General features: G+C 44.6%; 2 protein-coding genes across 4 annotated transcripts in view; both read left to right on the forward strand.

The window, feature by feature from the left end:
• Positions 1-216: 216 nt before the first annotated feature.
• Positions 217-12,709, forward strand: LOC129861930 (sulfide:quinone oxidoreductase, mitochondrial-like). 2 transcript variants are annotated; one of them, XM_055933136.1, is made up of 10 exons: positions 217-372; positions 4,358-4,600; positions 6,407-6,577; positions 6,900-6,953; positions 7,388-7,588; positions 7,851-8,060; positions 8,503-8,686; positions 10,990-11,057; positions 11,191-11,369; positions 12,088-12,709. In XM_055933136.1, exons 2-10 carry the CDS (start codon positions 4,376-4,378, stop codon positions 12,143-12,145), a joined length of 1,350 nt encoding a protein of 449 aa, XP_055789111.1. In that variant the 5' UTR covers positions 217-372; positions 4,358-4,375; the 3' UTR covers positions 12,146-12,709. The 2 variants fall into 2 exon arrangements, with proteins under 2 accessions (XP_055789111.1, XP_055789110.1); XM_055933135.1 differs by lacking the exon at positions 217-372 and adding an exon at positions 391-579.
• Positions 12,710-14,582: 1,873 nt separating this feature from the next.
• Positions 14,583-26,357, forward strand: part of LOC129861931 (CTD small phosphatase-like protein 2-A) — a 17,886-nt gene continuing 6,111 nt past the window's right edge. The window contains exons 1-7 of one of the 2 annotated variants that reach the window (XM_055933138.1): positions 14,583-14,808; positions 18,441-18,642; positions 23,314-23,446; positions 23,752-23,898; positions 24,267-24,506; positions 24,757-24,850; positions 25,186-25,297. In XM_055933138.1, coding sequence (XP_055789113.1) covers positions 18,442-18,642; positions 23,314-23,446; positions 23,752-23,898; positions 24,267-24,506; positions 24,757-24,850; positions 25,186-25,297 — 927 coding nt within the window. In that variant the 5' untranslated portion in view covers positions 14,583-14,808; position 18,441. Of the gene's footprint in view, positions 14,809-18,421; positions 18,643-23,313; positions 23,447-23,751; positions 23,899-24,266; positions 24,507-24,756; positions 24,851-25,185; positions 25,298-26,357 lie in introns of both variants that reach the window. The other variant, XM_055933137.1, reaches the window with a different exon arrangement.

Below are 26,357 nucleotides of genomic sequence, written 5' to 3' on the forward strand. Positions count from 1 at the left end.
TATGAATTAATCTTTTTAAATTAGATGTCGGTAACCCAATAAACTTAAAAAGGTCTGAGGAAATAAAAAAATACAGGTTTAATGGAAGGACCCAGCTACTGTTTGAACTGGTTTGAGTCTGGGTTTTGTGAAATGAGGCCAATTTGTATTTACCGTAGCCTTAATCTAGTCCCCAGACACTTCCTCCAGCCTCCGCTGTGCGCAATAGCCTGGGGGCGAGGTTACTGTAGCCTAGACTGCCCCAATTTGCTCTGCAGCGAAAAGTGGTGCGTTTGAAAACTATAGAAAGTTATCTCTTTTTCTTTTCCGTGTGACTTTTACCTGGAACCTTTTTGAAACCGGCAAGATAAGGTGGTGTGGAAAATCAACAGGGTAATGGTGGAAGAATTCGTGTCCAGTACGTTTTAAAACGATGTACCATACTGAACGCGACCCAGGTCATTCTGGGTATTATGCAATCGGTGACACTCTCGAGACGTGTGTTCAAAAAGATAGACCAGTTTTTAATAGAAGCCTGTGGGTAGATCGCCAACCTGCAAGGATCATATCCCATTTTCGCAATTTCCTTCATTAAATAAGGTAGGTTTCTACCTTGACAGAATTGTTGGTGTTTTCAAGACAATTTGGAAATTCCGAGCTAAAATTTGAATACGTTTTTTTTTGCGGTGAGCTTCCTTTTTGTTGATTCTGATACTTTCCAAGTGGGAAACCGAGTTTATCTTTCGACAACGAGTTTACAAGTAGAACATGTCGGAGTTTCCGAGTTCCGATTTTTCTTGAACGTGGCAACATGAATAGGGCTTCTCTGCATGAGTTATAACTTCTTTTTATTTATTTAACTTGGCAAATCAGAACAAATTCGTATTTACAATGACGGCCAAACCCGGACGACGTTGGACCGATTGTGCGCCGCCCTTTGGCACTTCCAATTACGGCCGGTTGTGATACAGCCTGGATAACTTTGATTGATAATATCTTCTGAGAATAAGCTGTTGTTGACTTCAAATAACTTTTCTCTACACTATTATTTTTCAACTAAACACATAGATGTAGTCTACTATGTGGATCGGCAATGAAGTATGTTGAATAAGTAACATTGGTCGTGAGACAGCTACGCACTATGCGACAACACAATTTGATGTCGGGACAATATACTGTAGCCTCAATCCACTATAAGCATGGACCGACTCCTTTTGGACCAGCAATAATTTCAACTTCCACGGATATAGATTGTTGGTCCGGATTTGGCCCAAATGTAGAAGTCTACGTTTGGTTCAGATTTGGTCCGGGTCAGACCAGCCATGATTTGGCCCAGGCCAAAACATAGACATCTGATTGGGGTCCGGACCAAATCTGAACCAATCATAGAGTACGTTTACATGCGTTTACATGTACACTACTAATTTGATATTAAACTGATTATGACAGAAGGCCGAGTATGGCATTAGTCATGTAAACATGCACCCTATTCTGCTTATATTGATCGGTGTTAGGTCATATTCAAAGTAAGAATGCGCCGATTAAAACGTCTGCTCGCTTAATCAGCGTTCCAGCGGTGTATTTGATCTGAACATGGACCAGAACCTGTCAACTCAACCTCCCTCTTTAATACGCGATTGAAGTGAGTTCGGGAAAAACTGAAAGTATGCATCTTATAATTAGTTTTCACATACAAACTTATGTAGATACGCGTAGATACGTCCGACTTTGGTATCCGAATTTACACCTGTTGTACAAACCAAAAATAAGACTAGTTTTAGCTAAATCCGGCGTAAGCAATATGCGTTCATGAGATGTGATACTTCATAAGGATGGTTGCTAGGCAGCGCCGCTTTACTAGGCTGTTACGGTCCTCACAGCAGTAATAAACGTTGCGAGGCTTGTCCTCATTACTTCGCAAATCCCACCACTATGTATGCACGAATTCTTAACCACAAGTGGATGGATATCACTGAATTACGAAAATATTTGGAATAAAGTAGGCTAGTCCCACTGAAGGCATTTTATCATATTATAAACCCAGGATCGTTACACTTCGTTACAATATTGTTGCTTAACAGCACCATGAATGGGACAGTAGTTATCGCGCTGCTTTGAGACAAGCGTGGGGACTCGTCTTGATTATCAATCAATGTCTGATTTTAGTTTTCATAGAATCTCCGTTCGGATATTTGGTTACAATTAGGCGGGGAAAATGTTAGCCCACGCAAGCCTAAATTAAATAGTACCCGCAAAACACCAGTCTCAACGTCAACAGTGAAGAGGCGACTCCGGGATGCTGGCCTTCTAGGCAGAGTTGCAAAGATAAAGCCACATCTCAGATTGTCAAATAAAAATAAAATATTAAGATGGGCAAAAGAACAGACACTGGACAGAGGAACTCTGTCTAGAAGGCCAGCATCCCGGAGTCGCCTCTTCACTGTTGATGTTGAGACTGGTGTTTTGCTAGTACTATTTAATGAAGCTGCCAGTTGAGGACTTGAGGCGTCTGTTTCCCAACTAGACACTCTAATGTAGTCCTCTTGCTCAGTTGTGCACCTGGGCCTCCTGTAACAGTATAACTTTAAACCATCCCCTCGCCCCGACACCGGCGCGAACCAGGGACCCTCTGCATACATCAACAACAGTCACCCACGAAGCGTCGTTACCCATCGCTCCACAAAAGCCGCGGCCCTTGCAGAGCAAGGGGAAACACTACATCTAGGTTTCAGAGCAAGTGACGTAACTGATTGAAACGCTACTAGCGCGTACCCGCTAACTAGCTAGCCATTTCACATCCGTTACACTCCCACCCCTCTTTCTATTCTGGTTAGAGACAGTTTGCGTTGTTCTGTGAATGGAGTAGTACACAGCGTTGTACGAGATCTTCAGTTTCTTGGCAATTTCTCTCATGGAATAGCCTTCATTTCTCAGAACAAGAAGACTGACAAGTTTCAGAAGAAAGTTATTTGTTTCTGTCCATTTTGAGCCTGTAATCGAACCCACAAATGCTGATGCTCCAGATACTCACCTAGTCTAAAGAAGGCCAGTTTTATTGCTTCTTTAATCAGAACAATAGTTTTCAGCTGTGCTAACATAATTGCAAGAAGGGTTTTCTAATGATCAATTAGCCTTTTAAAATTATAAACTTGGATTAGCTAACACAACGTGCCATAGGAACACAGGAGTGATGGTTGCTGATAAATGGCCTCTGTACGCCTATGTAGTTATTCCATTAAAAATCAGCCGTTTCCAGCTACAATAGTCATTTACAACATTAACAATGTCTACACTGTATTTCTGATCAATTTGATGTTATTTTAATGGACAAAAAATTTGCTTTTCTTTCAAAAACAAGGACATTTCTAAGTGACCCCAAAACTTTTGAACGGTAGTATACATTTACATTTTGGTCATTCTTCAGACTATCTCATCCAGAGCGACTTACAGTCAATGTTATTGTAGTTTAACTGGTCTGTTGGTATATTCCGAACATCATGGCTGCCAGTTGTAAAGCTTTTGAAGAAGCTTGCGTAAGAGCATGTGCCCGATGGGAGCAATAATACATATTATATGTTGTAGTCTTCATTTGCCTCCTCTTCCCTATATTAACTGGATAAACAAAATAATTATTGTGTTATAATGTTTACTTCATTAAGAATGTATGTGGCAGGTGACATTTGGCCAATGTCTCTAATGAGCTCTTTTTAACTTTCATTCAGAACCCGAAAATGTACCTATTTTTAACGTCTGGAAAATACGTATATTCAACATCTGGAAAATTTACCTGATTTTAACGCCCAGAAAAGTATTTTTTAACATCATTTAACTTACTAGGAAAGCCTACTATCAAATAAAATAAAACAGCATTTGTCACTTGCACCGAATACGACCTTAAGGTGAAGTTCTTACTTACAAGCCCTTAAACAATGCAGTTTTAAGAAAATTGAGTTAAGAAAATATTTACTAAATAAAGTAAACACTTTTTTTTTTTTTTAAGCGTCTTGTTTTTATGTTTGCAGACATGCGCCTTCTGCTGTTCATTCATTTGACTACACTTCCTGTCAATAATCCGTCCCTTTAAGCCTATGTAATCATTGTGGGGCGGCAGGGTAGCCTAGTGGTTAGAGCGTTGGGCTAGTAACTGAAAGGTTGCAAGTTCAAATCCCCGAGCTGACAAGGTACAAATCTGTCGTTCTGCCCCTGAACAAGGCAGTTAACCCACTGTTCCTAGGCCGTCATTGAAAATAAGAGTTTGTTCTTAACTGACTTGCCTAGTTAAATAAAAAAAGGTTAAATGTAAGTCGCTCTGGATAAGAGCGTCTGCTAAATGACTTAAATGTTAAATGTATTGTAACTGAATTCTGACTTTTAATAGAGATACAGAAGGGAATACATGGCTACAGTGACAGTCATGCATCGACAGCCAGCCCTGTGGAGGCAGTGCCATAGGACTGCTGGTATTGGCATCTGTCGTCTCCACACCAGCAGCAGCAATGCCTCCTCCAAAGAGCATTACAAGGTCCTAGTGCTGGGAGGAGGAACTGGGGGCATCGCAATGAGTGCTCGGATGAAGAGGAAGCCAGGGGCGGAAAACGTGGCCGTAGTGGAACCCAGTGAGGTATTAAAGACAGTTGTTGACTACTAAACGGTGCCCTATTCACTATAGCATCGGTGCTAGGGAAAGGGAAAGGGGGATACCTAGTCAGTTGTACAACTGAATGCCTTCAACTGAACTGTGTCTTCCGCATTTAACCCAACCCCTCTAAATCAGAGAGGCCTACAGTAAATCCAATGTGCCTTCAGAAAGTATTCATACCCCTTGACTTATTCCACATTTTGTTAATACAGCATTTATTCAAAATAGATTTAAAAAATAATCATTCTTACCCATCTACACACAATTTATTTATTTGAGAATGGAATACAGTATTCATTTACATAAGTATTCACATCCTTGAGTCAATACTTTTTAGATTAAAGCTGCAAGTGTTTCGGGGTAAGTCTCTAAGAGCTTTCCACACCTGGATTGTGCAACATTTGTCCATTATTCTTTTAAAAATTCTTTAAGATCTGTCAAATTGGTTCTCATTGCTAGACAACCATTTTCGGGTCTTGCCGTAGATTTAAGTCAAAACTGTAATACGGCCACTCAGGAACATTCACTGTCTTCTTGGCAAGCAACTCCAGAGTAGATTTGGCCTTGTAAAATTAGGTTATTGTTCTGCTGGAAGGTGAATTATTCTCCCAGTGTCTGTTGGAAAGCAGACTGAACCAGGTTTTCCTTTAGGATTTTGCCAATGCTTAGCTCCATTCTGTTTCTTTTTTATCCTAAAAAACTCCCTAGTCCTTAACGATTACAAGCATACCCATAACATGGTGCAGCCACCACTACGCTTGAAAATATGGAGAATGGTTCTCAGTAATGTGTTGTATTGGATTTGCCCCAAACATAACACTTTGTATTCAGGAAAAAAGTCGATTGCTTTGTCACATTTTTTGCAGTTTTACTTTAGTGCCTTATTGCAAACAGGATGCATGTTTTAGAATATTTATATTCTGTATAGGCTTCCTTCTTTTCACTCTGTCATTTAGATTAGTATTGAGGAGTAACTACAATGTTGTTGATCCATCCTCTGTTTTCTCCCATCACAGCCATTAAACTCTGTAACTGTTTTAAAGTCTCCATTGGCCTTATGGTGAAATCCCTGAGCGGTTTCCTTCCTCTCCGGCAACTGAGTTAGGAAGGACGCCTGTATCTTTGTAGTGACTGGGTCTATTGATACACCTGCCAAAGTGTAATTAATAACTTCACCATGGTCTGCTATTTATTTTATTTTCACCATCTAACAATAGATTCCCTTCTTTGTGAGGAATTGGAAAACCTCCCTGGTCTTTGTGTTTCAAATGCACTGCTCGACCTTACTGATAATTGTGTGTGTGTGGGGTACAGAGATGATGTAGTCATTCAAAAATCATATTGAACACTATTCCATGTAACTTGTTAAGCAAAGTTTTTCTCCTGAACTTATTTAGGCGTTGCCATAACAAAGGGGTTGAATACTTATTGACTCAAGACATTTCAGCTTTTCATTTTTTTATGAATTTGTAAAAAAATAAATAATAATAATTCTAAACACAATTACACTTTGACATTATGGGATATTAAGTGAAGGCTAGTGACAAAAAAAATCTAAATTTAATCAATTTTAAATTAAGACTGTAACACAACAAAAATGTGGAAAAAGTCGTCCATGGTGTGAATACTTTCTGAAGGCACTGTAGTCCACTACTAGACCAGAGCCCATAGTGCATTATATAGGGAATAAGGGTGCCGTTTGGGACATCCTCAGGCTATTGGGGATGAACATGTAGTCTAGTGCATGGGACAACATTAGTGAGCAGCATTCTTCCCTGTGTTTTATAGATGCATTACTATCAGCCCATCTGGACATTGGTTGGAGCTGGGGCTAAAAGTGTGGCCTCCTCTGGTCGCCCTACAGCCAGTGTCATACCTCCTGGGGTCAAGTGGGTGAAATCCAATGTACAGGAGATCGACCCAGACACAAACACTGTGCGCACAGACAATGGCATGGAGGTAGGAAGGGCTGTTTTACTTTCATATCGTTAATTTGATTTAATAAATGTTGATTGACTTGATCAAACAGTCATTATTGGGCTTGGTATCAACATGAGCAAGGCAAGGTCAGTCGAGTGTTGTCATAATCTATTTTTCCCACCTTTCCTGGCAACATCAGATGCTATAAAAGATCCTCTTAATATGAAACGGGTCTTGATATGCAACTAACCAAATGTCAATGAAGTCAATTTCAGCTTTTACATGTCCTATCCAAGGAAGTGGGCGTACAATCATTTTCCGTCCTACAACTGACTGAAACGTATTGTCTTCCCTGTAACAGATCTCCTACCAGTATCTGATAGTGGCTCTAGGTCTACAACTGCACTATGAAAAGGTGATAATACCATAGATTGTTAGTTTCACTTCCTCAATATTGTTTCAACATACTGACTTACTGTATAATTGTGTAGCGACAAGTTTGGACAGTTACATGTGTCTATGTTCTGATGTTCTGTTGCCTGTGTTCTGATGTTCTGTTGCCTGTGTTCTGATGTGCTGTTGCCTGTGTTCTGATGTTCAGTTGTTGTCAAGGCACATTTATCAGTTAGTTGTTATCAGTTAGTTGTTTTCGGTTAGTTATTTGGCGTAGGCTATGGCGAAACAGTAGCCTGTGTGATTTCTGTTTTAATAAACCGTTCAATTAGACTGAGAATTCGTTCCTCTGTTGTGGACATTCTTTTATTTATGATATATCGAGGTTGTTACAATTGTATGAGTCAGTCTCTGCCAATGATACAATCTTTTGGTCTTCTTACAATGACTTTCTAGATCAAAGGCCTGCCTGAGATTGATGATTGGGTGAAATTTAAGATTGGTTCAAACTACTCTGTGCAAACCGTGGAGAAGACTTGGAGTGCACTACAGAACTTCAAGGAGGGAAATGCTATATTCTCTTTCCCCAACACTCCGGTGAAGTGTGCAGGAGCACCACAGAAGATCATGTACCTGACCGATGCTTATCTCAGAAAGGTATTGTAATACTAATGATACAAAATGCATCAGATAAAGCTTTATTAACAAGTATTATGATGAATCTCCATTTTTTGTTAAATTATCTGGGTCGTGTTAGTGGACATTTTACCAAAACATTTTTGCAACGGAAGTGTTTCTTATTTGACGTGTTCAGATAATATCTTTCTGTTTCACTCCGTTCAAAGTATTTTCTTCCATTTCATACCTACTGAACACAACCCAGCATAAAATGGTTATTCTGATCTGATCCCTCTCGAAGACAGGAAAAAGAGCAACTGCCAACGTCATGTACAACACGTCACTGCCAGTCCTGTTTGGCATCAAGAAATATGCAGATGCATTGTGGGAGATAGTGAAGAATCGCGACATCCAGGTGAATCTCAGACACAACCTCATCGAGGTCCGGGCTAACAAGAAGGAGGCCGTGTTTGAAAACCTTGACAATCCTGGAGAAACTGAAGTGTTTGAGGTAAGTTCCAGGTAGCCTGGCCCCAGATCTATTTTGTGTTATGTTGCCAACTCCTATGCCTATGGTCATTATCATGTGTCACAAAGACCGTAGGAGTTGGCAAGACAACACAGACATATCTGGGACCAGGCTAAGTTCCAGGCAGCTATGATGTACAAATGGAGAACTGGCAAGACAACACAGACATATCTGGGACCAGGCTAAGTTCCAGGCAGCTATGATGTACAAATGGAGAACACAGAATGGTAGTTCAGAGGGGTTTGTTTACACATCTGCAATAGATTATCTAAGATGACATAGGAGCTTGATGCTAAGAAACAAACAATCCAGAATGATTCATATCGGAACATTCACTGGGCAACAACAAGACAGTCATAGTTGTATAATTTCATTTGTTTTTTGCTCATTTTCAGTCAATGAATCAATCTTTTTTTTCTGTCAGTATGAGATGCTTCATGTCACTCCTCCAATGGGACCCAACCCGGTGGTTAAAGGATCCTCATTGGCTGATGAGGGTGGCTGGCTGGACGTCAACAAAGAGACCCTTCAACATAACGAGTATCCTAATGTGTTTGGGATCGGAGACTGCACCAACCTGCCCACAGCCAAAACAGCTGCTGCGGTGGGTATGTGATTTCAGTTCTTCTATTTTCCCACTACAAAAAAAGAACACAACAAAACACCAAGTTAGGAGGAAACGGCTCTTGCAAAACTTAAAAAAAAAAAGGTATTTGCCTGCCCACTTGCCAGGTTGAAAACCTGTACCTACAGTCAGGTCCATAATTATTGGCACCCTTGATAAAGATGAGTGAAAAAGACTGTATAAAAGAAATAATTCAAATACTGAGCTATATTGTTTGCTTTAAACAGTTGGGGAATTCTATTATTTTATACCAATACAATTGTTCAGAGAAAGAGATTTTGTTTAACAAGTTCCGCCCAGGGTATCCTGCGCCGGCTCTGCGCACTGTGTCTCTGGTGCGCTGTCACAGCCCAGTGCGTCCTGTGCCTGCGCTCCGCACGTGCCCGGGCCAAAGTGGGTATTCAGCCAAGAGGAGCGGTGCAAGTGTTAAGCACCAGATCTCCAGTGCTCCCCCACAGCCTGGTTCGACCTGTGCTTGCTCCACGGACCAGGCCTCCAGTAGGTCTCCACAGCCTGGTTCGACCTGTGCTTGCTCCACGGACCAGGCCTCCAGTAGGTCTCCACAGCCTGGTTCGACCTGTGCTTGCTCCACGGACCAGGCCTCCAGTAGGTCTCCACAGCCTGGTTCGACCTGTGCTTGCTCCACGGACCAGGCCTCCAGTAGGTCTCCACAGCCTGGTTCGACCTGTGCTTGCTCCACGGACCAGGCCTCCAGTAGGTCTCCACAGCCTGGTTCGACCTGTGCTTGCTCCACGGACCAGGCCTCCAGTAGGTCTCCACAGCCTGGTTCGACCTGTGCTTGCTCCACGGACCAGGCCTCCAGTAGGTCTCCACAGCCTGGTTCAACCTGTGCTTGCTCCACGGACCAGGCCTCCAGTAGGTCTCCCCAGCCTGGTGAGTCCTGTGCCTGCTCCACGGGCCAGTCCCGTAACTGTCACGCCCTGACGGTAGAGATCCTTTCATTCTCTATGTTTGTTTGGCCAGGGTGTGACTCGGGTGGGAAAGTCTATGCTTTCTGGTTCTTTGGTTTTGGCCGGGTATGATTCTCAATCAGGGACAGCTGTCTATCGTTGTCTCTGATTGGGAATCGAACTTGTTGGCGGCTTTTCATTCACTCTGTGGTCCAACTCATCCCATACCATCTTAATTGGGTTGAGGTTGGGTGATTGTGGAGACCAGGTCATCTGACGCAGCACCATCACTCTCCTTCTTGGTCAAATAGCCCTTACACAGCCTGGAGGTGTGTTGGGTCTTTGTCCTGTTGAAAAACTAATTATAGTCCCACTAAGGCCAAACCAGATGGGATGGCAAATCGCTGCAGAATGCTTTGGTAGCCATGCTGGTTAAGTGTGCCTTGATTTCTAAATAAATCACTGACAGTGTCACCAGCAAAGCACCCCCACACCATAACACCTCCTCCTCCATGCGGAGATCATCCGTTCACCCACACCACGTCTCACAAAGACACGGCGGTAGGAACCATAAATCTCCAATTTGGACTCCAGACCAAAGGACAAATGTTCACCGGTCTAATGTCCATTGCTCATGTTTCTTGGCCCAAGCAAGTCTCTTTTTCTTTTTGGTGTCCTTTAGTAGTGGTTTCTTTGCAGCAATTCGACCATGAAGACCTGATTCACACAGTCTCTTCTGAACAGTTGATGTTGACATGTGTCTGTTACTTGAACTCTGTGAAGTATTTATTTGGGCTGCAATCTGAGGTGCAGTTAACTCTAATAAACGTATCCTCTGCAGCAGAAGTAACTCTGGGTCTTCCTTTCCTGTGGCGGTCCTCATGAGAGCCAGTTTCATCATAGCGCTTGATGTTTTTTTGCGACTGCACTTGAAGAAAATTTCAAAGTTCTTGAAATTTTCCAGATTGACTGACCTTCATGTCTTAAAGTAACGATGGACGGTCGTTTCTCTTTGCGGGGAACCACTGGTCTAAGATCCCTCCCAAAGTGTTTTCCTAAAATCTCATAAAACATTTTTAGAAAAGGGGGAGAGGATGCTAGAGTATTGAAAACAGAGGTCCCAATCATTTTGATCATCAATCTTCCTCAGATTTTTCCTACTACTTCTCTGAACAATTGTATTGGTATAAAATAATATAATTTCCCAATTGTTTTAAGCATACAATATAGCTCAGTATTTGGATTATTTATTTTATACAGTTTCTTTTTGTTGTTGACCATTTTTATCAAGGGTGCCAATAATTATGGACCTGGCTACATGTAGTATATTTTCTATTGAGCATGGGAAAGATAACATGGTGTATTTTATTTCCAGCTGCCCAGTCTAATATTCTGGACAGAACTATTTCAAAAGTCTTGAAGAATGAAAAGCCAGATACAAAGGTACGTTACCTAACTAACACGAATTAAACTAAACCTAACCTCTTTTTTATTTATTTTTATTACAAATACATTGTGTATTTAGTTTTTTCATAATCTACAAGATAACACAGTGCTAAAATACTTGTGTTTACAGTATGACGGCTACACTTCTTGCCCTTTGGTGACGAGTTACAGTACAGTCATTCTGGCTGAGTTTGACTATAGTGGTCAGCCATTGGAGACATTCCCCATTGACCAAAGCAAGGAGAGATGGACCATGTACCACATGAAAGCTGACGTGATGCCTCCTCTGTACTGGCATGGTCTTCTCAAGTAAGTAGCTGTCAAAGAGAATTCCTGGGTTGTGTTCATTAGGCACCAAAATGGAAAAACTGACTGAAACATGGAGCATTTAACCAATAAGACACCCTTATTTTCATTTTCTGTTGCAAAAACGTTTTCAAATGTTTTCTGTTGGGGCCTCCCGGGTGGGGCAGTGGTCTAGGGCACTGCATCGCAGCGCTAACTGCGCCACCAGAGTCTCTGGGTTCGCGCCCAGGCTCTGTCGCAGCCGGCCGCGACCGGGAGGTCCGGGGTAGGGAGGGTTTGGCCGGTAGGGATATCCTTGTCTCATCGCGCTCCAGCGACTCCTGTGGCGGGCCGGGCGCAGTGCGCGCCAACCAAGGGGGGCCAGTTTCACGGTGTTTCCTCCGGTGCGGCTGGCTTCCGGGTTGGAGGCGAGCTGTGTTAAGAAGCAGTACGGCTGGTTGGGTTGTGCTTCGGAGGACGCATGGCTTTCGACCTTCGTCTCTCCCGTGCCCGTACGGGAGTTGTAGCGATGAGACAAGGTAGTAATTACTAGCGATTGGATACCACGAAAATTGGGGGGAAAATGGGATTAAAAAAAATAAAAAAAATAAAAAGTTTTCTGTTGTGTGCCCTAATAAACACAAACCCGTATGTAGATTAAAGTGGCAGGAAATAAAGTCTAAATTTATATTTTTGGTGGGGAATATTAGTCTTAAACATAAATCTGATCTTTTTCCCAAAGGGGATTCTGGGGTGGACCAGGACCAATCAGGAAAATCATGCACCTTGGGATGAAATAGAAGTTATAACCTATTAAGATGTGCTGTTCCAGACTGCTACATGAGTAATCATTACAATAACCATGATCATTTTATAATACAATTAAACAAGTCATTGACAATCAATTGAAATCTCAAAGTAAATCGATGACAAAAGTAATATTGTAGCATTCCATGACATACTATATCGTTCATTATAAACTGGATGGTTCGAGCCCTGAATGCTGATTGGCTGAAAGCCATGGTATATCAGACCGTATACCACGGGTATGACAAAACATTTATTTTTAGTGCTCTAATTATGTTTGTAACCAGTTTATAATAGCAATGAGGCACCTCGGGGGTTTGTGGTATATGGGCAATATACCACGGCTAAGGGCTGTGTTCAGACACTCCACGTTGCGTCGTTTTGTGTGTGTATCTAATATATATATATTTATCTCATCTCATTGCTTAAATGTATGCATAAATAAGACCTTATAGATGCCAAGTCTTGGTCGTGATATGGTTTCAGTCCTGTCATTTCATAAAGAATATGTGCTATATTATAAAGATGTGTAATTTTAATAAATAACAAATATGTCATAGTTTGTCCTTGCATTTCTTCCAGTGTTCTATTTTGCTGGTAACCTATGACTACCCCTTGTTGTTGGACAAATACTGTACTATAAACAGCCTTCTCTGCTTACAATGACCATACCATACAAGACACTCTGCTTAGTAGACTAATGCTGCGTTCCTAACCAAGTGGGAATTTACCACATTACGACAGGGAACAATGCACTTGAACGGCCTTCCAACTGGTAATTACTAGTGCGAAACTCGTCTATTATCCTGAGTAACCCACTTCTCCCACATGCTGACCTCTTACCTCACCTACTAAGGAAATGACCTATATAACAGCAATCCAACAACAAAACATTATTTATTAAAAACATTTTTTTGGGGGGGGGTGGGTTTTAACACTAATTTGTTTACAAGCATGATAGCTTAAGTTTTAGTTTTGTTTACGCAGCTTGTTGGCCATTAGCTCATCAGCATTTTTCAACGAGTTCAAAGCACATGAATGTATCCAACTGGTAAATCCCCACCTCCTACTACTTGGTTATGAAAGAAGTGTAACGGATGTGAAATGGCTAGCTAGTTAGCGGGTATGCGCTAGTAGCGTTTCAATCAGTTACGTCACTTGCTCTGAAACCTAGATGTAGTGTTGCCCCTTGCTCTGCAAGGGCCGCGGCTTTTGTGGAGCGATGGGTAACGATGCTTCGTGGGCGACCGTTGTTGATGTGTGCAGAGGGTCCCTGGTTCGCGCCCGGGTCGGGGCGAGGGGACGTACTAAAGTTGTACTGTTACATTGATGCTGTTGACCCGGATCACTGGTTGCTGCGGAAAAGGAGGAGGTTGAAAGAGGGGTGAGTGTAACGGATTGGAAATGGCTAGCTATTTAGCGGGTATGCGCTAGTAGCATTTCAATCAGTTACGTCACTTGCTCTGAAACCTAGATGTAGTGTTGCCCCTTGCTCATTCATGCCTTTGTGGAGCGATGGGTAACGACGCTTTGTGGGTGTCAGTTGTTGATGTGTGCAGAGGGTCCCTGGTTCGCGCCCGGGTCGGGGCGAGGGGACAACGTAAAGTTATACTGTTACAGAAGCATATGGCTGCGTTTACACAGTCAGCCAAAATCTGATATTTTTCCACTAATTGGTCTTTTGACCAATCGCATGAGATATTTCAAATTAGATATTTTTTTCAGAGCTGATTTGATTAGTCAAAATACCAATTAGTGAAACAAATATTTGAATTGGGCTACCTGTGTAGATGCAGCCTATGACTAAGGAAGAATGTGATCAGACTTTGCTTTCCAAAACCTTGTTTTGAAAACTGCTGGACTGTTTTGGATACACCTTATGTGCACTTGTATAGGTCAAATGTATGAATTATCCAGGGATTGTGATGACGTAGGTTTCTAATTACAGTGGGTGCACTCGTTTTACTCCAGTGCAGCCACATGTGCTCCGTATTGAAACGGATGTGAGAAAAAAAGGACATTTTTTACTGCATACCTATGATGTTATTCAGTGGTTGCTTTCAGCTGTTTTTTTTAGTGGTGGTACACTGTAAATTCAATGCATGTACTGTAATCCACTTGGCAGAAGATATCTAACCTACCATTACGCTTGTTTACACTGAACTGCACTGTGGTACTAATCGTGGTTACGTTAAGACACCATTGAGCTGGAGCGAGATATGGGTCGGAAAACATACCTCAATGTAGGGATGGGATATGCCATGTGGATAAAGGTAAAATGTGGAGTACAGTGTCATATCCCATCCCTGCATTGACGTATGTTTTCTGATCTCAGTGCTGGCTCCATGGTGTTTGAATATAACGTTCTGACCCCAGTGCAGTTTTGTGTAAACAAGGGTAATTGTAGGGTCGGCGTCTTCTGGCAATGTAATCCACATTCCTAGACATCACACTAGTAGCGCTATATTCAGTGTAGTTAAATCGAATGCATCCACTCTGTTTGTGATGAGGCGGGAAATGGCGTCCACAGAGCCCGTCGGTGGTATGTGGTCCTAAACACAGCTGACAGCCAGACCGCTCTCTCGGTGGCCGCACAGTTGCGGCTACCAGTGGACAGGCCAGCAGCGAGTTTAGTTACGAGTTTCTTGGACCATTGGTAAGTAACGTTAATTGGTTATGGCTGTGTCAACAGTTTTTGATTCAAACGACTGCCATATCGCTAGTTAGCTGTGAGCTAGCTAGCCAACTTGGTGTAGCTAATGTTAGTTATCAGCCAGCTAACTGGTTATCAAAGGAATTAACTAGCGACATGTTTTGCAATAATAGTTACTAGCCATTTGTTTTATTTCATAGGTTAACGGCCTCTTTCCATGTTCCTTGTTTGGTGGCAATCGTGAAATCAACATAGCTAGCTCGCTAATGTTAGCTGGCTAACTTTAGCTAACTAGCTCTGTAACGTAACGTAGTTAGCTAACGTTAGTTCGATAGCCAGACGGCTATTCTCTGTTACTTTTGTTATTGTTATCTAGTCCATATTTATTTGGCTAACTATGTACTATCTAGTTATATCATGAACAGCTAACTAGATCGTTTATAACGACCGTAATTAAATCATTAGTTAGCTAGCTAGCGGTTACATAACACAACTAGCTAGCTAATACAAGGCTCATGCTTCTGCGCTGTTTACTGTCTTGTACTTTTACTAGCAAATGCTAGATAAAACAAATATATTTGGCTAGTTAACGTCAAAATTACTTCTGGTGTGTATCAGGGAATTATCTTTGTATTCTTACTAAGTTAGGTAGCTAGTGAGGCCTCTCCCACTAATAGCAGCTAGGTAGCCAAGTTAGCCAACAACTTCAGCTACCTAACCAAGTTAGCAGAACGAACACCGCCCACTTTTCCCAGTTGGTACTGTTCATAAAATGGATCATCACTCCATAGGTACTGTAGTATATTAGATCCCACTCTATAGTTTTTTTTTTGTGCACGATGGGTAGTTATCTATGTCTATTAACGAGCTGAATTTAAATCAGAATTTTTAAATGATCATAATAGCAATTCATATTTTTCAGTATCCACATAATGTAGGGGTGTCAAACTGATTCCACAGGTTGCCCTAGACAACCAAGTGAGGGAAGTTCCTTGCTATGTAGTGACCTTAATTCATCAATCAAGTACAAGAGAGGAGCGGCAGTCCGTTGAATGAGTTTGACATGTAACATAAAGGAAGTTGTTCTACACATCGGTTTTCACTAGTTACCACAGCCACAAACTCAATTGGCTATAACTGGGAAAAAATATTTATGAAAATAAACATTTGCTTTTGTCTTAATTTAAGGTTAGGCATAACGTTAGATAAAATCTGTTTTTAAACCTTACCTAAATTGGTTTAAGAGTAGTTCTAGAAGTAGGCGTCTAGTCAAAGCAGCTAATGCCGTCACACAGAAAGCAACAGCCGCCAGTGATGTTGTCCAAGGGCCAACAGATGGGTGTAATTGTGCATGGTGCTCTTAGGCTTGTGTGCGGCTGCTCGTCCATGGAAACCGATTTCATGAAGCTTCTGACGGACAGTTACTGTGCTGACGTTGCTTCCAGAGGCAGTTTGGAACTCGGTAGTGAGTGTTGCAACCGAAGACAGACGATTTTTACGCTCTTCATCACAGACCCGTTCTGTGAGCTTGTGTGGCCATACCGCTTTGCGGCTGAGCCGTTGATGCTCTTAGACATTTCCAATAACAGCTCTTACAGTTGACCGGGGGCAGCTCTAGCAGGGCAGAAATTGGACAAACTGACTGGTTAAAAAGGTGTCATCCAATGAATGACGGTCACTGAGTTCTTCGGTAATGGCAGTTCTACTGCCACTGTTTGTCTATGGAGATTGCATGGCTGTGTGCTCGATTTTATACACCTGTGGCTGAAATAGCCGAATCCACTAATTTGAAGGGGTGTCCACATACTTTTGTGTGTGTGTGTGTGTGTGTGTGTGTGTGTGTGTGTGTATACATACATACAGTTGAAGTCGGAAGTTTACATACACCTTAGCCAAATACATTTAAACTCAGTTTTTCACAATTCCTGACATTTAATCCTAGTAAAAATGTCCTGTCTTAGGTCAGTTAGGATCACCACTTTATTTTAAGAATGTGAAATGTCAGAATATTAGTAGAGAATTATTTATTTCCGCTTTTATTTCTTTCATCACATTCCCAGTGAGTCAGAAGTTTACATACACTCAATTAGTATTTGGTAGCATTGCCTTTAATTGTTTAACTTGGGTCAAATGTTTTGGGTAACCTTCCACAAGCTTCCCACAATAAGTTGGGTGGATTTTGGCCCATTCCTCCTGACAGAGCTGGTGTAACTGAGTCAGGTTTGTATAGGCCTCCTTGCTCGCACATGCTTTTTCAGTTCTGCCCACAAATTTTCAATGGGATTGAGGTCAGGGCTTTGTGATGGCCACTCCAATACCTTGACTTTGTTGTCCTTAAGCCATTTTGCCACAACTTTGGAAGTATGCTTTCATTTGGAAGACCCATTTGCGACCAAGCTTTAACTTCCTGACTGATGTTTTGAGATGTTACTTCAATATATTGACATAAATTTCCTCCCTCATGATGCCATCTATTTTGAGAAGTGCACCAGTCCCTCCTGCAGCAAAGCACCCCCACAACATGACGCTGCCACCCCCGTGCTTCACGGTTGGGATGGTGTTCTTCGGCTTGCAAGCGTTCCCCTTTTTCCTCCAAACATAACGATGGTCATTATGTCCAAACAGTTCTGTTTTTGTTTCATCAGACCAGAGGACATTTCTCCAAAAAGCACAATCTTTGTCCTCATGTGCAGTTGCAAACCGTAGTCTGGCTTTTTTATGGCGGTTTTGGAGCAGTGGCTTCTTCCTCGCTGAGCGGCCTTTCAGGTTATGTCAATATAGGACCTGTTTTACTGTGGATATAGATACTTTTGTACCTGTTTCCTCCAGCATCTTCACAAGGTCCTTTGCTGTTGTTCTGGGATTTATTTGCACTTTTCGCATCAAAGTACGTTAATTTCGAGGAGACCGAACGCGTCTCCTTCCTGAGCGGTATGACGGCTGCGTGGTCCCATGGTGTTTATACTTGCGTACTATTGTTTGTACAGATGAACATGGTACCTTCAGGCATTTGGAAATTGCTCCCAAGGATGAACCAGACTTGTGGAGGTCTAGAATTTTCTTTCTGAGGTCTTGGCTGATTTCTTGATTTTTCCCATGATGTCAAGCAAAGAGGCACTGTGGTTGAAGGTAGGCCTCGAAATACATCCACAGGTACACCTTCAATTGACTCAAATTACGTAATTAGCCTACCAGAAGCTTCTAAAGCCATGACATTTTCTGGAATTTTCGACATCATTTGAGTCAATCAGAAGCTGTTTAAAGGCACAATCAACTTAGTGTATGTAAACTTCTGACCCACTGGAATTGTGATACAGTGAATTATAAGTGAAATAATCTGTCTGTAAACAATTGTTGGAAAAAGTACTTGTGTCATGCACAAAGTAGATGTCCTAACCGACTTGCCAAAACTAGTTTGTGAACAAGACATTTGTGGAGTGGTTGAAAAATGAGTTTTAATGACTCCAACGTCTCAGACGTTTATATATATATATATATATATATTTATTTATTAGTGGAGCTACATGGCATCTCACTGGTTTCCTGTGTTCTCTCTTTGTGTTGTACCTGTAATATATATATATTGCCCTGCCTGCTTGCCGTGCTGCCACACCAGTCTTCCATGTAACGTGTAGGATGATGAGGCTGAGAGTACGGAAGGCTTCTCAGCAGCCCAAACCCAGCCCCGGCCGTCCAGCCTCAGAACCCCGCCCAGCTCAGGCCAAGAGAAAACACTGCGAGGTGGAGCCCCCGCCCAGGAGAGGCCTCAGGATGCAGAAGAATGAGACTGGCCTGTTCTCCACCATCAAGAAGTTCATCAGGGGAAATGCTGTCAAGGTGGGTGAGCTGTCTTCATATAACTGGCCCAGTACACCACTACCCCTCTGCAAACATCAGTGTTTGGGGGAAGGGGTAGGGAGTGATTTTTATATTTTTTAAACTTTTTTTCTTTCTTAAAATTTTATCCCATTTTCTCCCCAATTTTTGTGGTATCCAATCGCTGGTAATTACTATCTTGTCTCATCGCTACAACTCCCGTACGGGCTCGGGAGAGACGAAGGTCGAAAGCCATGCGTCCTCCGAAGCACAACCCAACCAAGCCGCACTGCTTCTTTAACACAGCCCGCCTCCAACCCGGAAGCCAGCCGCACCAATGTGTCGGAGGAAACACCGTATACCTGGCCCCCTTGGTTAGCGCGCACTGCGCCCGGCCCGCCACAGGAGTCGCTGGAGCGCGATGAGACAAGGATATCCCTACCGGCCAAACCCTCCCTAACCCGGACGACGCTATGCCAATTGTGCGTCGCCCCACGGACCTCCCGGTCGCGGCCGGCTGCGACAGAGCCTGGGCGCGAACCCAGAGACTCTGGTGGCGCAGCTAACACTGCCCTAGACCACTGCCCCACCCGGGAGGCCCTTGTGTAGGGAGTGATTTAAATAAAGATTTTTATTTTACCTTTATTTAACTAGGCAAGTCAGTTAAGAACAAATTCCTATTTTTGATGACGGCCTAGGAACAGTGTGTTAACTGCCTTGTTCAGGGGCAGAAGGACATATTTTTACCTTGTCAGCTCGGGGATTTGATCTTGCAACCTTTCGGTTACAAGTCCAACACTCTAACCACTAGGCTACCTGCCGCCCCTCCACTCTAACCACTAGGCTACCTGCCGCCCCTCCACTCTAACCACTAGGCTACCTGCCGCCCCTCCACTCTAACCACTAGGCTACCTGCCGCCCCTCCACTCTAACCACTAGGCTACCTGCCGCCCCTCCACTCTAACCACTAGGCTACCTGCCGCCCCTCCACTCTAACCACTAGGCTACCTGCCGCCCCTCCACTCTAACCACTAGGCTACCTGCCGCCCCTCCACTCTAACCACTAGGCTACCTGCCGCCCCTCCACTCTAACCACTAGGCTACCTGCCGCCCCTCCACTCTAACCACTAGGCTACCTGCCGCCCCTCCACTCTAACCACTAGGCTACCTGCCGCCCCTCCACTCTAACCACTAGGCTACCTGCCGCCCCTCCACTCTAACCACTAGGCTACCTGCCGCCCCTCCACTCTAACCACTAGGCTACCAGCCGCCCCTACACTCTAACCACTAGGCTACCAGCCGCCCCTCCACTCTAACCACTAGGCTACCAGCCGCCCCTCCACTCTAACCACTAGGCTACCAGCCGCCCCTCCACTCTAACCACTAGGCTACCAGCCGCCCCTCCACTCTAACCACTAGGCTACCAGCCGCCCCTCCACTCTAACCACTAGGCTACCAGCCGCCCCTCCACTCTAACCACTGGGCTACCAGCCGCCCCTCCACTCTAACCACTGGGCTACCCTGCCGCCCCTCCACTCTAACCACTGGGCTACCCTGCCGCCCCTCCACTCTAACCACTGGGCTACCCTGCCGCCCCTCCACTCTAACCACTGGGCTACCCTGCCGCCCCTCCACTCTAACCACTGGGCTACCCTGCCGCCCCTCCACTCTAACCACTGGGCTACCTGCCGCCCCTCCACTCTAACCACTGGGCTACCTGCCGCCCCTCCACTCTAATCACTGGGCTACCTGCCGCCCCTCCACTCTAACCACTGGGCTACCTGCCGCCCCTCCACTCTAACCACTGGGCTACCTGCCGCCCCTCCACTCTAACCACTGGGCTACCTGCCGCCCCTCCACTCTAACCACTGGGCTACCTGCCGCCCCTCCACTCTAACCACTGGGCTACCTGCCGCCCCTCCACTCTAACCACTGGGCTACCTGCCGCCGATATAGACCTACTAATGGTGGCAATCTGCTGAGTACTCTTTCACAATTCTAAAGCAGGACATGGCGATAAATATCTCATTGTATCTTTGCCGGAGAGCCCTGTTTCTCTGCTGCTTCTGGCTTTGCCGGGGTCCCTGTTTCTCTGCTGCTTCTGGCTTTGCCGGGGTCCCTGTTTCTCTGCTGCTTCTGGCTTTGCTGGGGTCCCTGTTTCTCTGCTGCTTCTGGCTTTGCCAGAGAGCCCTGTTTCTCTGCTGTGTCTGCCTTTTCCGCAGCTTAACATTGAGAGATAAAGCAGTGCTCTCCTGCCAGGTATATTTTCCTTCCCTCTTCTCATTTGGAACACTTTTTACTTTTTTTTTTAGGGGAAGTGTCCCCATTTAAACCCATGTCCATCTTTGGGTAAAAAAAATATTTTAAACTCTTCAGACAGGCTTTAGGAAGACCGTAGAGACGGAGATTTGGAACTCTTCAGACAGGCTTTAGGAAGACGGGAGATTTGGAACTCTTCAGACAGGCTTTAGGAAGACGGGAGATTTGGAACTCTTCAGACAGGCTTTAGGAAGACCGTAGAGAGGGAGATTTGGAACTCTTCAGACAGGCTTTAGGAAGACCGTTAAGTTGTACATAAAATATGTCAGATTGTAGATTTTCAACATTAGGAAATTAATGTATATTATTTAAGAGGTGGGCTTATTGTGAACACCCTTGGGCTTAAATGGAACACTCGATTCCCGTTAAGACCACACTGGATTTTTCACAAATTTTATAAAATCTTTTTCTCTTACATGAAATCATAACATTTCACATGAGATGAATCTCTACCATTCTTCTTCTTCTCTCCCAGGTAGAGCAGGACATCCCATCTCATCCCTCTCTTCTTCTCTCCCAGGTAGAGCAGGACATCCCATCTCACCCCTCTCTCTCTTCTTCTCTCCCAGGTAGAGCAGGACATCCCATCTCATCCCCTACCTCTCTTCTTCTCTCCCAGGTAGAGCAGGACATCCCATCTCATCCCTCTCTTCTCTCTCAGGTAGAGCAGGACATCTCATCCCTCTCTTCTTCTCTCCCAGGTAGAGCAGGACATCCCATCTCATCCCTCTCTTCTTCTCTCCCAGGTAGAGCAGGACATCCCAGCGCATCCTTCCTTCTCTTCTTCTCTCCCAGGTAGAGCAGGACATCCCATCTCATACCTCTCTTCTCTCCCAGGTAGAGCAGGACATCCCAGCTCATCCCTCCCTCTCTTCTCTCCCAGGTAGAGCAGGACATCCCATCTCATCCCTCTCTTCTTCTCTCCCAGGTAGAGCAGGACATCCCATCTCATACCTCTCTTCTCTCCCAGGTAGAGCAGGACATCCCAGCTCATCCCTCCCTCTCTTCTCTCCCAGGTAGAGCAGGACATCCCATCTCATACCTCTCTTCTTCTCTCCCAGGTAGAGCAGGACATCCCAGCTCATCCCTCCCTCTCTTCTCTCCCAGGTAGAGCAGGACATCCCATCTCATACCTCTCTTCTTCTCTCCCAGGTAGAGCAGGACATCCCATCTCATACCTCTCTTCTTCTCTCCCAGGTAGAGCAGGACATCCCAGCTCATCCCTCCCTCTCTTCTTCTCTCCCAGGTAGAGCAGGACATCCCAGCTCATCCCTCCCTCTCTTCTTCTCTCCCAGGTAGAGCAGGACATCCCAGCTCATCCCTCCCTCTCTTCTTCTCTCCCAGGTAGAGCAGAACATCCCAGCTCATCCCTCCCTCTCTTCTTCTCTCCCAGGTAGAGCAGGACATCCCAGCTCATCCCTCCCTCTCTTCTTCTCTCCCAGGTAGAGCAGGACATCCCAGCTCATCCCTCCCTCTCTTCTTCTCTCCCAGGTAGAGCAGGACATCCCAGCTCATCCCTCCCTCTCTTCTTCTCTCCCAGGTAGAGCAGGACATCCCAGCTCATTCCTCCCTCTCTTCTTCTCTCCCAGGTAGAGCAGGACATCCCAGCTCATTCCTCCCTCTCCTTCTCTCCCAGGTAGAGCAGGACATCCCAGCTCATTCCTCCCTCTCTTCTTCTCTCCCAGGTAGAGCAGGACATCCCAGCTCATTCCTCCCTCTCTTCTTCTCTCCCAGGTAGAGCAGGACATCCCAGCTCATCCCTCCCTCTCTTCTTCTCTCCCAGGTAGAGCAGGACATCCCAGCTCATCCCTCCCTCTCTTCTTCTCTCCCAGGTAGAGCAGGACATCCCAGCTCATCCCTCCCTCTCTTCTTCTCTCCCAGGTAGAGCAGGACATCCCAGCTCATCCCTCCCTCTCTTCTTCTCTCCCAGGTAGAGCAGGACATCCCAGCTCATCCCTCCCTCTCTTCTTCTCTCCCAGGTAGAGCAGGACATCCCAGCTCATCCCTCCCTCTCTTCTTCTCTCCCAGGTAGAGCAGGACATCCCAGCTCATCCCTCCCTCTCTTCTTCTCTCCCAGGTAGAGCAGGACATCCCAGCTCATCCCTCCCTCTCTTCTTCTCTCCCAGGTAGAGCAGGACATCCCAGCTCATCCCTCCCTCTCTTCTTCTCTCCCAGGTAGAGCAGGACATCCCAGCTCATCCCTCCCTCTCTTCTTCTCTCCCAGGTAGAGCAGGACATCCCAGCTCATCCCTCTCTCTCTTCTTCTCTCCCAGGTAGAGCAGGACATCCCAGCTCATCCCTCTCTCTCTTCTTCTCTCCCAGGTAGAGCAGGACATCCCAGCTCATCCCTCTCTCTCTCTTCTTCTCTCCCAGGTAGAGCAGGACATCCCAGCGAAGAGGAGTCGTATTGATTGTAAAGTGGACAACAGCAACCTGATCACGTCTTCTCCTCACCCACCAACCAGAGCCATCGCCAGGGGCTGCAGGAGAGGTGCTAACAAACCCGGTGAGTTAGAGAGTCCAGACGTGACACGGTGGTAATCTGTCAACTACATTATGATAATAAGAGTGTGGAGGAATAGGGGACGTCATTTATAGTACTGCTTGATGACGTCAAACTGTAGCCACTCCCACATCTGCTTTATTGGAATCGTTGCAGCAAGTCAATTAGGAATATTTATGTATTCAGAATGTCTTATTTTACCGTCGATGTCGCAGTAGTGCTCTTATTTATTTATTTTATTATCATGTCAGTCTTAAGTAGTGTCAGTTGAAATAACAGTTTGAAATATGTCACTACTTTTCTCTCAGAACCAATGACGTTGAACAGCAAGCCCCTGAAACCCAACGGTAAACTGGAGGTCCCCGTGGAGGTAGCGAGCAGTCCACCTCGCACCACTCTCCTGGGGACCATCTTCTCTCCCGTCTTCAACTTCTTCTCTCCTGCTACCAAGACGGGTAACACAATCTGCCTCAAGTGTTTTATCATTTTAGTCGTTTTTTAAAATTAACTATCCTAAAGAAATTCGGTTATTTAACCTTGTGCTCCGTGGTTGAATCTGAAATGTATTTTCCTTGATTTGTCGCGTCCTCTTCTCTCGCCTTCCTATCAAGACGTCAGAGAGAAGTGAGGAGAGCTTTGGACAGAAAATCAGAGGAGAAGATCTTGTCCAATGGGCTCTTCTCTTCCCTCTGTCATTTTGAGAAGGAGAGGAGAGGACGCCACGAATGGAGGACCAAAAAAAATATCGGAGACACATATGGCAAAATAAACTTTTTTTTGTTGATTCGCTCAATTTCTCTACTGTGTTCCCTTCTGTGTCCAGCCACTCCTGAGTCTGGCTCACCCGGGCAGGGGTCAGAGGCTGAGGAGATCATGAAGCAGCTGGAGAAGGAGACGGTGGTGGAGGAGATACCCACCAGTACCCCCGCATCTACAGAGGGCATCGTCCTGTCCTCTGTTGCCCCAGCTCCATCAGTACCGCCACCACAACAGGCTCCTCTGGCTACCCCAGAACCACCCGTCGAAGAAGGGGAGATGGTTACAGATATGCCCCCTCTGACAGGTAACCGTGACGTTGGTTGCTTCTAGGTTATGCTATGGGTCCGTTTAAAACTTGCGAGTTTGTGTGATTTATTATTCTTTTTGACGTGATATGGAATATTGCGGATTTTTTTTACTTGCTGTGTTTTATATCATGATGAATTCGCTGGGGGGGGGAGTAAATGTGAGTAAATAAAATGTGAATTTCTGTATTTATAAAAAAAAAAAGATTAGATCCTAAATGTTTGAATGTGCCATTGTCCCTGAATTAGCTCCGGGGTGCATTCCAGTCAGCTGTTACCCCCACGCCCCTCCCACTGCCCCTGCAGAGGGCACCTACGAGGAAGACTGGGAAGTCTTTGATCCGTGAGTACTGCTTAGTTTATTTTATTAAAATCACCAACCGAACACAATATAAGTGCCTCTCTCTTTAAATAATAGGTAGTAGAAAGAGCTTAGCAATTTGAAGTTTTTTTTTTTATTATTAAAAAAGGGAACATTTTTATTCCATTTTAAACAGACAAACCCCATCTGTCTTATCACACCGTCTAACCTACAAGCATTTCGCTACACTCACATTAACATCTGCTAACCATGTGTATGTGACAAATAACATTTGATTTGATTTAGTTACTTGGTAATAGTGCGCAAGGACCAACGACTTGGACCAACTAAGATATCTGTGCCTGCTCTGTTTTCAGGTACTTCTTTATCAAGCACGTGCCTCCCTTGACAGAGGAGCAGATAGCCAGGAAACCAGCACTGCCCCTTAAAACACGCAGCACACCAGAGTTCTCCCTGGTTCTAGATCTGGTGAGTTTACAGTCCCATATGTTCTCCCCGGTTCTTGTGAGTTTACAGTCCCATACGTTCTCCCCGGTTCTAGAGCTGGTAAGATTACGGTTCCATATGTTCTAGATCTGGTGAGATTACGGTCCCATATGTTCTAGATCTGGTGAGATTACGGTCCCATATGTTCTCCCTGGTTCTAGATCTGGTGAGATTACGGTCCCATATGTTCTCCCCGGTTCTAGATCTGGTGAGATTACGGTCCCATGTGTTCTCCCTGGTTCTAGATCTGGTGAGATTACGGTCCCATGTGTTCTCCCCGGTTCTAGATCTGGTGAGATTACGGTCCCATATGTTCTCCCCGGTTCTATATCTGGAGAGATTACAGTCCCATATGTTCTCCCCGGTTCTAGATCTGGTGAGATTACGGTCCCATGTGTTCTCCCTGGTTCTAGATCTGGTGAGATTACGGTCCCATGTGTTCTCCCTGGTTCTAGATCTGGTGAGATTACGGTCCCATGTGTTCTCCCTGGTTCTAGATCTGGTGAGATTACGGTCCCATGTGTTCTCCCCGGTTCTAGTGAGTTGACAGTCCCATATGTTCTCCCCGGTTCTAGATCTGGTGAGATTACGGTCCCATATGTTCTCCCTGGTTCTAGTAAGATTACGGTCCCATATGTTCTCCCTGGTTCTGGTGAGATTACGGTCCCATATGTTCTCCCTGGTTCTAGTGAGATTACGGTCCCATATGTTCTCCCTGGTTCTAGATCTGGTGAGATTACGGTCCCATATGTTCTCCCTGGTTCTAGATCTGGTGAGATTACAGTACCATATGTTCCTGAACAACCGAGTGCCATCAACAGATTTATTTTATTATTTTGGGGGGGGTTACCTGTAGTCGTCCTGAATGTCCAGACCCAAGATGCATTTAGAGTCTACGGTATCTACAGAATGTTCTAAAATGTGTTTTAATTTATTTAGCTCTAAACGTTCTCTCGTCCAGATCGACGTACAAATCAGAAACATTCAACTAAAGTTAAAAAAAACAAACCACTAAACCAGAAGGTGTTTTTGTGTATTGATC

Source organism: Salvelinus fontinalis, chromosome 9, assembly GCF_029448725.1.
Source record: "Salvelinus fontinalis isolate EN_2023a chromosome 9, ASM2944872v1, whole genome shotgun sequence".
NCBI lineage: Eukaryota > Metazoa > Chordata > Actinopteri > Salmoniformes > Salmonidae > Salvelinus > Salvelinus fontinalis.

Excerpts from the sequence above, each read along its gene's own strand:
- LOC129861930 (XM_055933136.1), top strand. The coding sequence starts at position 4,376 with ATGGCTACAGTGACAGTCATGCATCGACAGCCAGCCCTGTGGAGGCAG. Across the intron at positions 6,954-7,387 it reads TACAACTGCACTATGAAAAG|ATCAAAGGCCTGCCTGAGAT; the intron begins GTGATAATACCA and ends ATGACTTTCTAG. Across the intron at positions 11,370-12,087 it reads TACTGGCATGGTCTTCTCAA|GGGATTCTGGGGTGGACCAG; the intron begins GTAAGTAGCTGT and ends TTTTTCCCAAAG.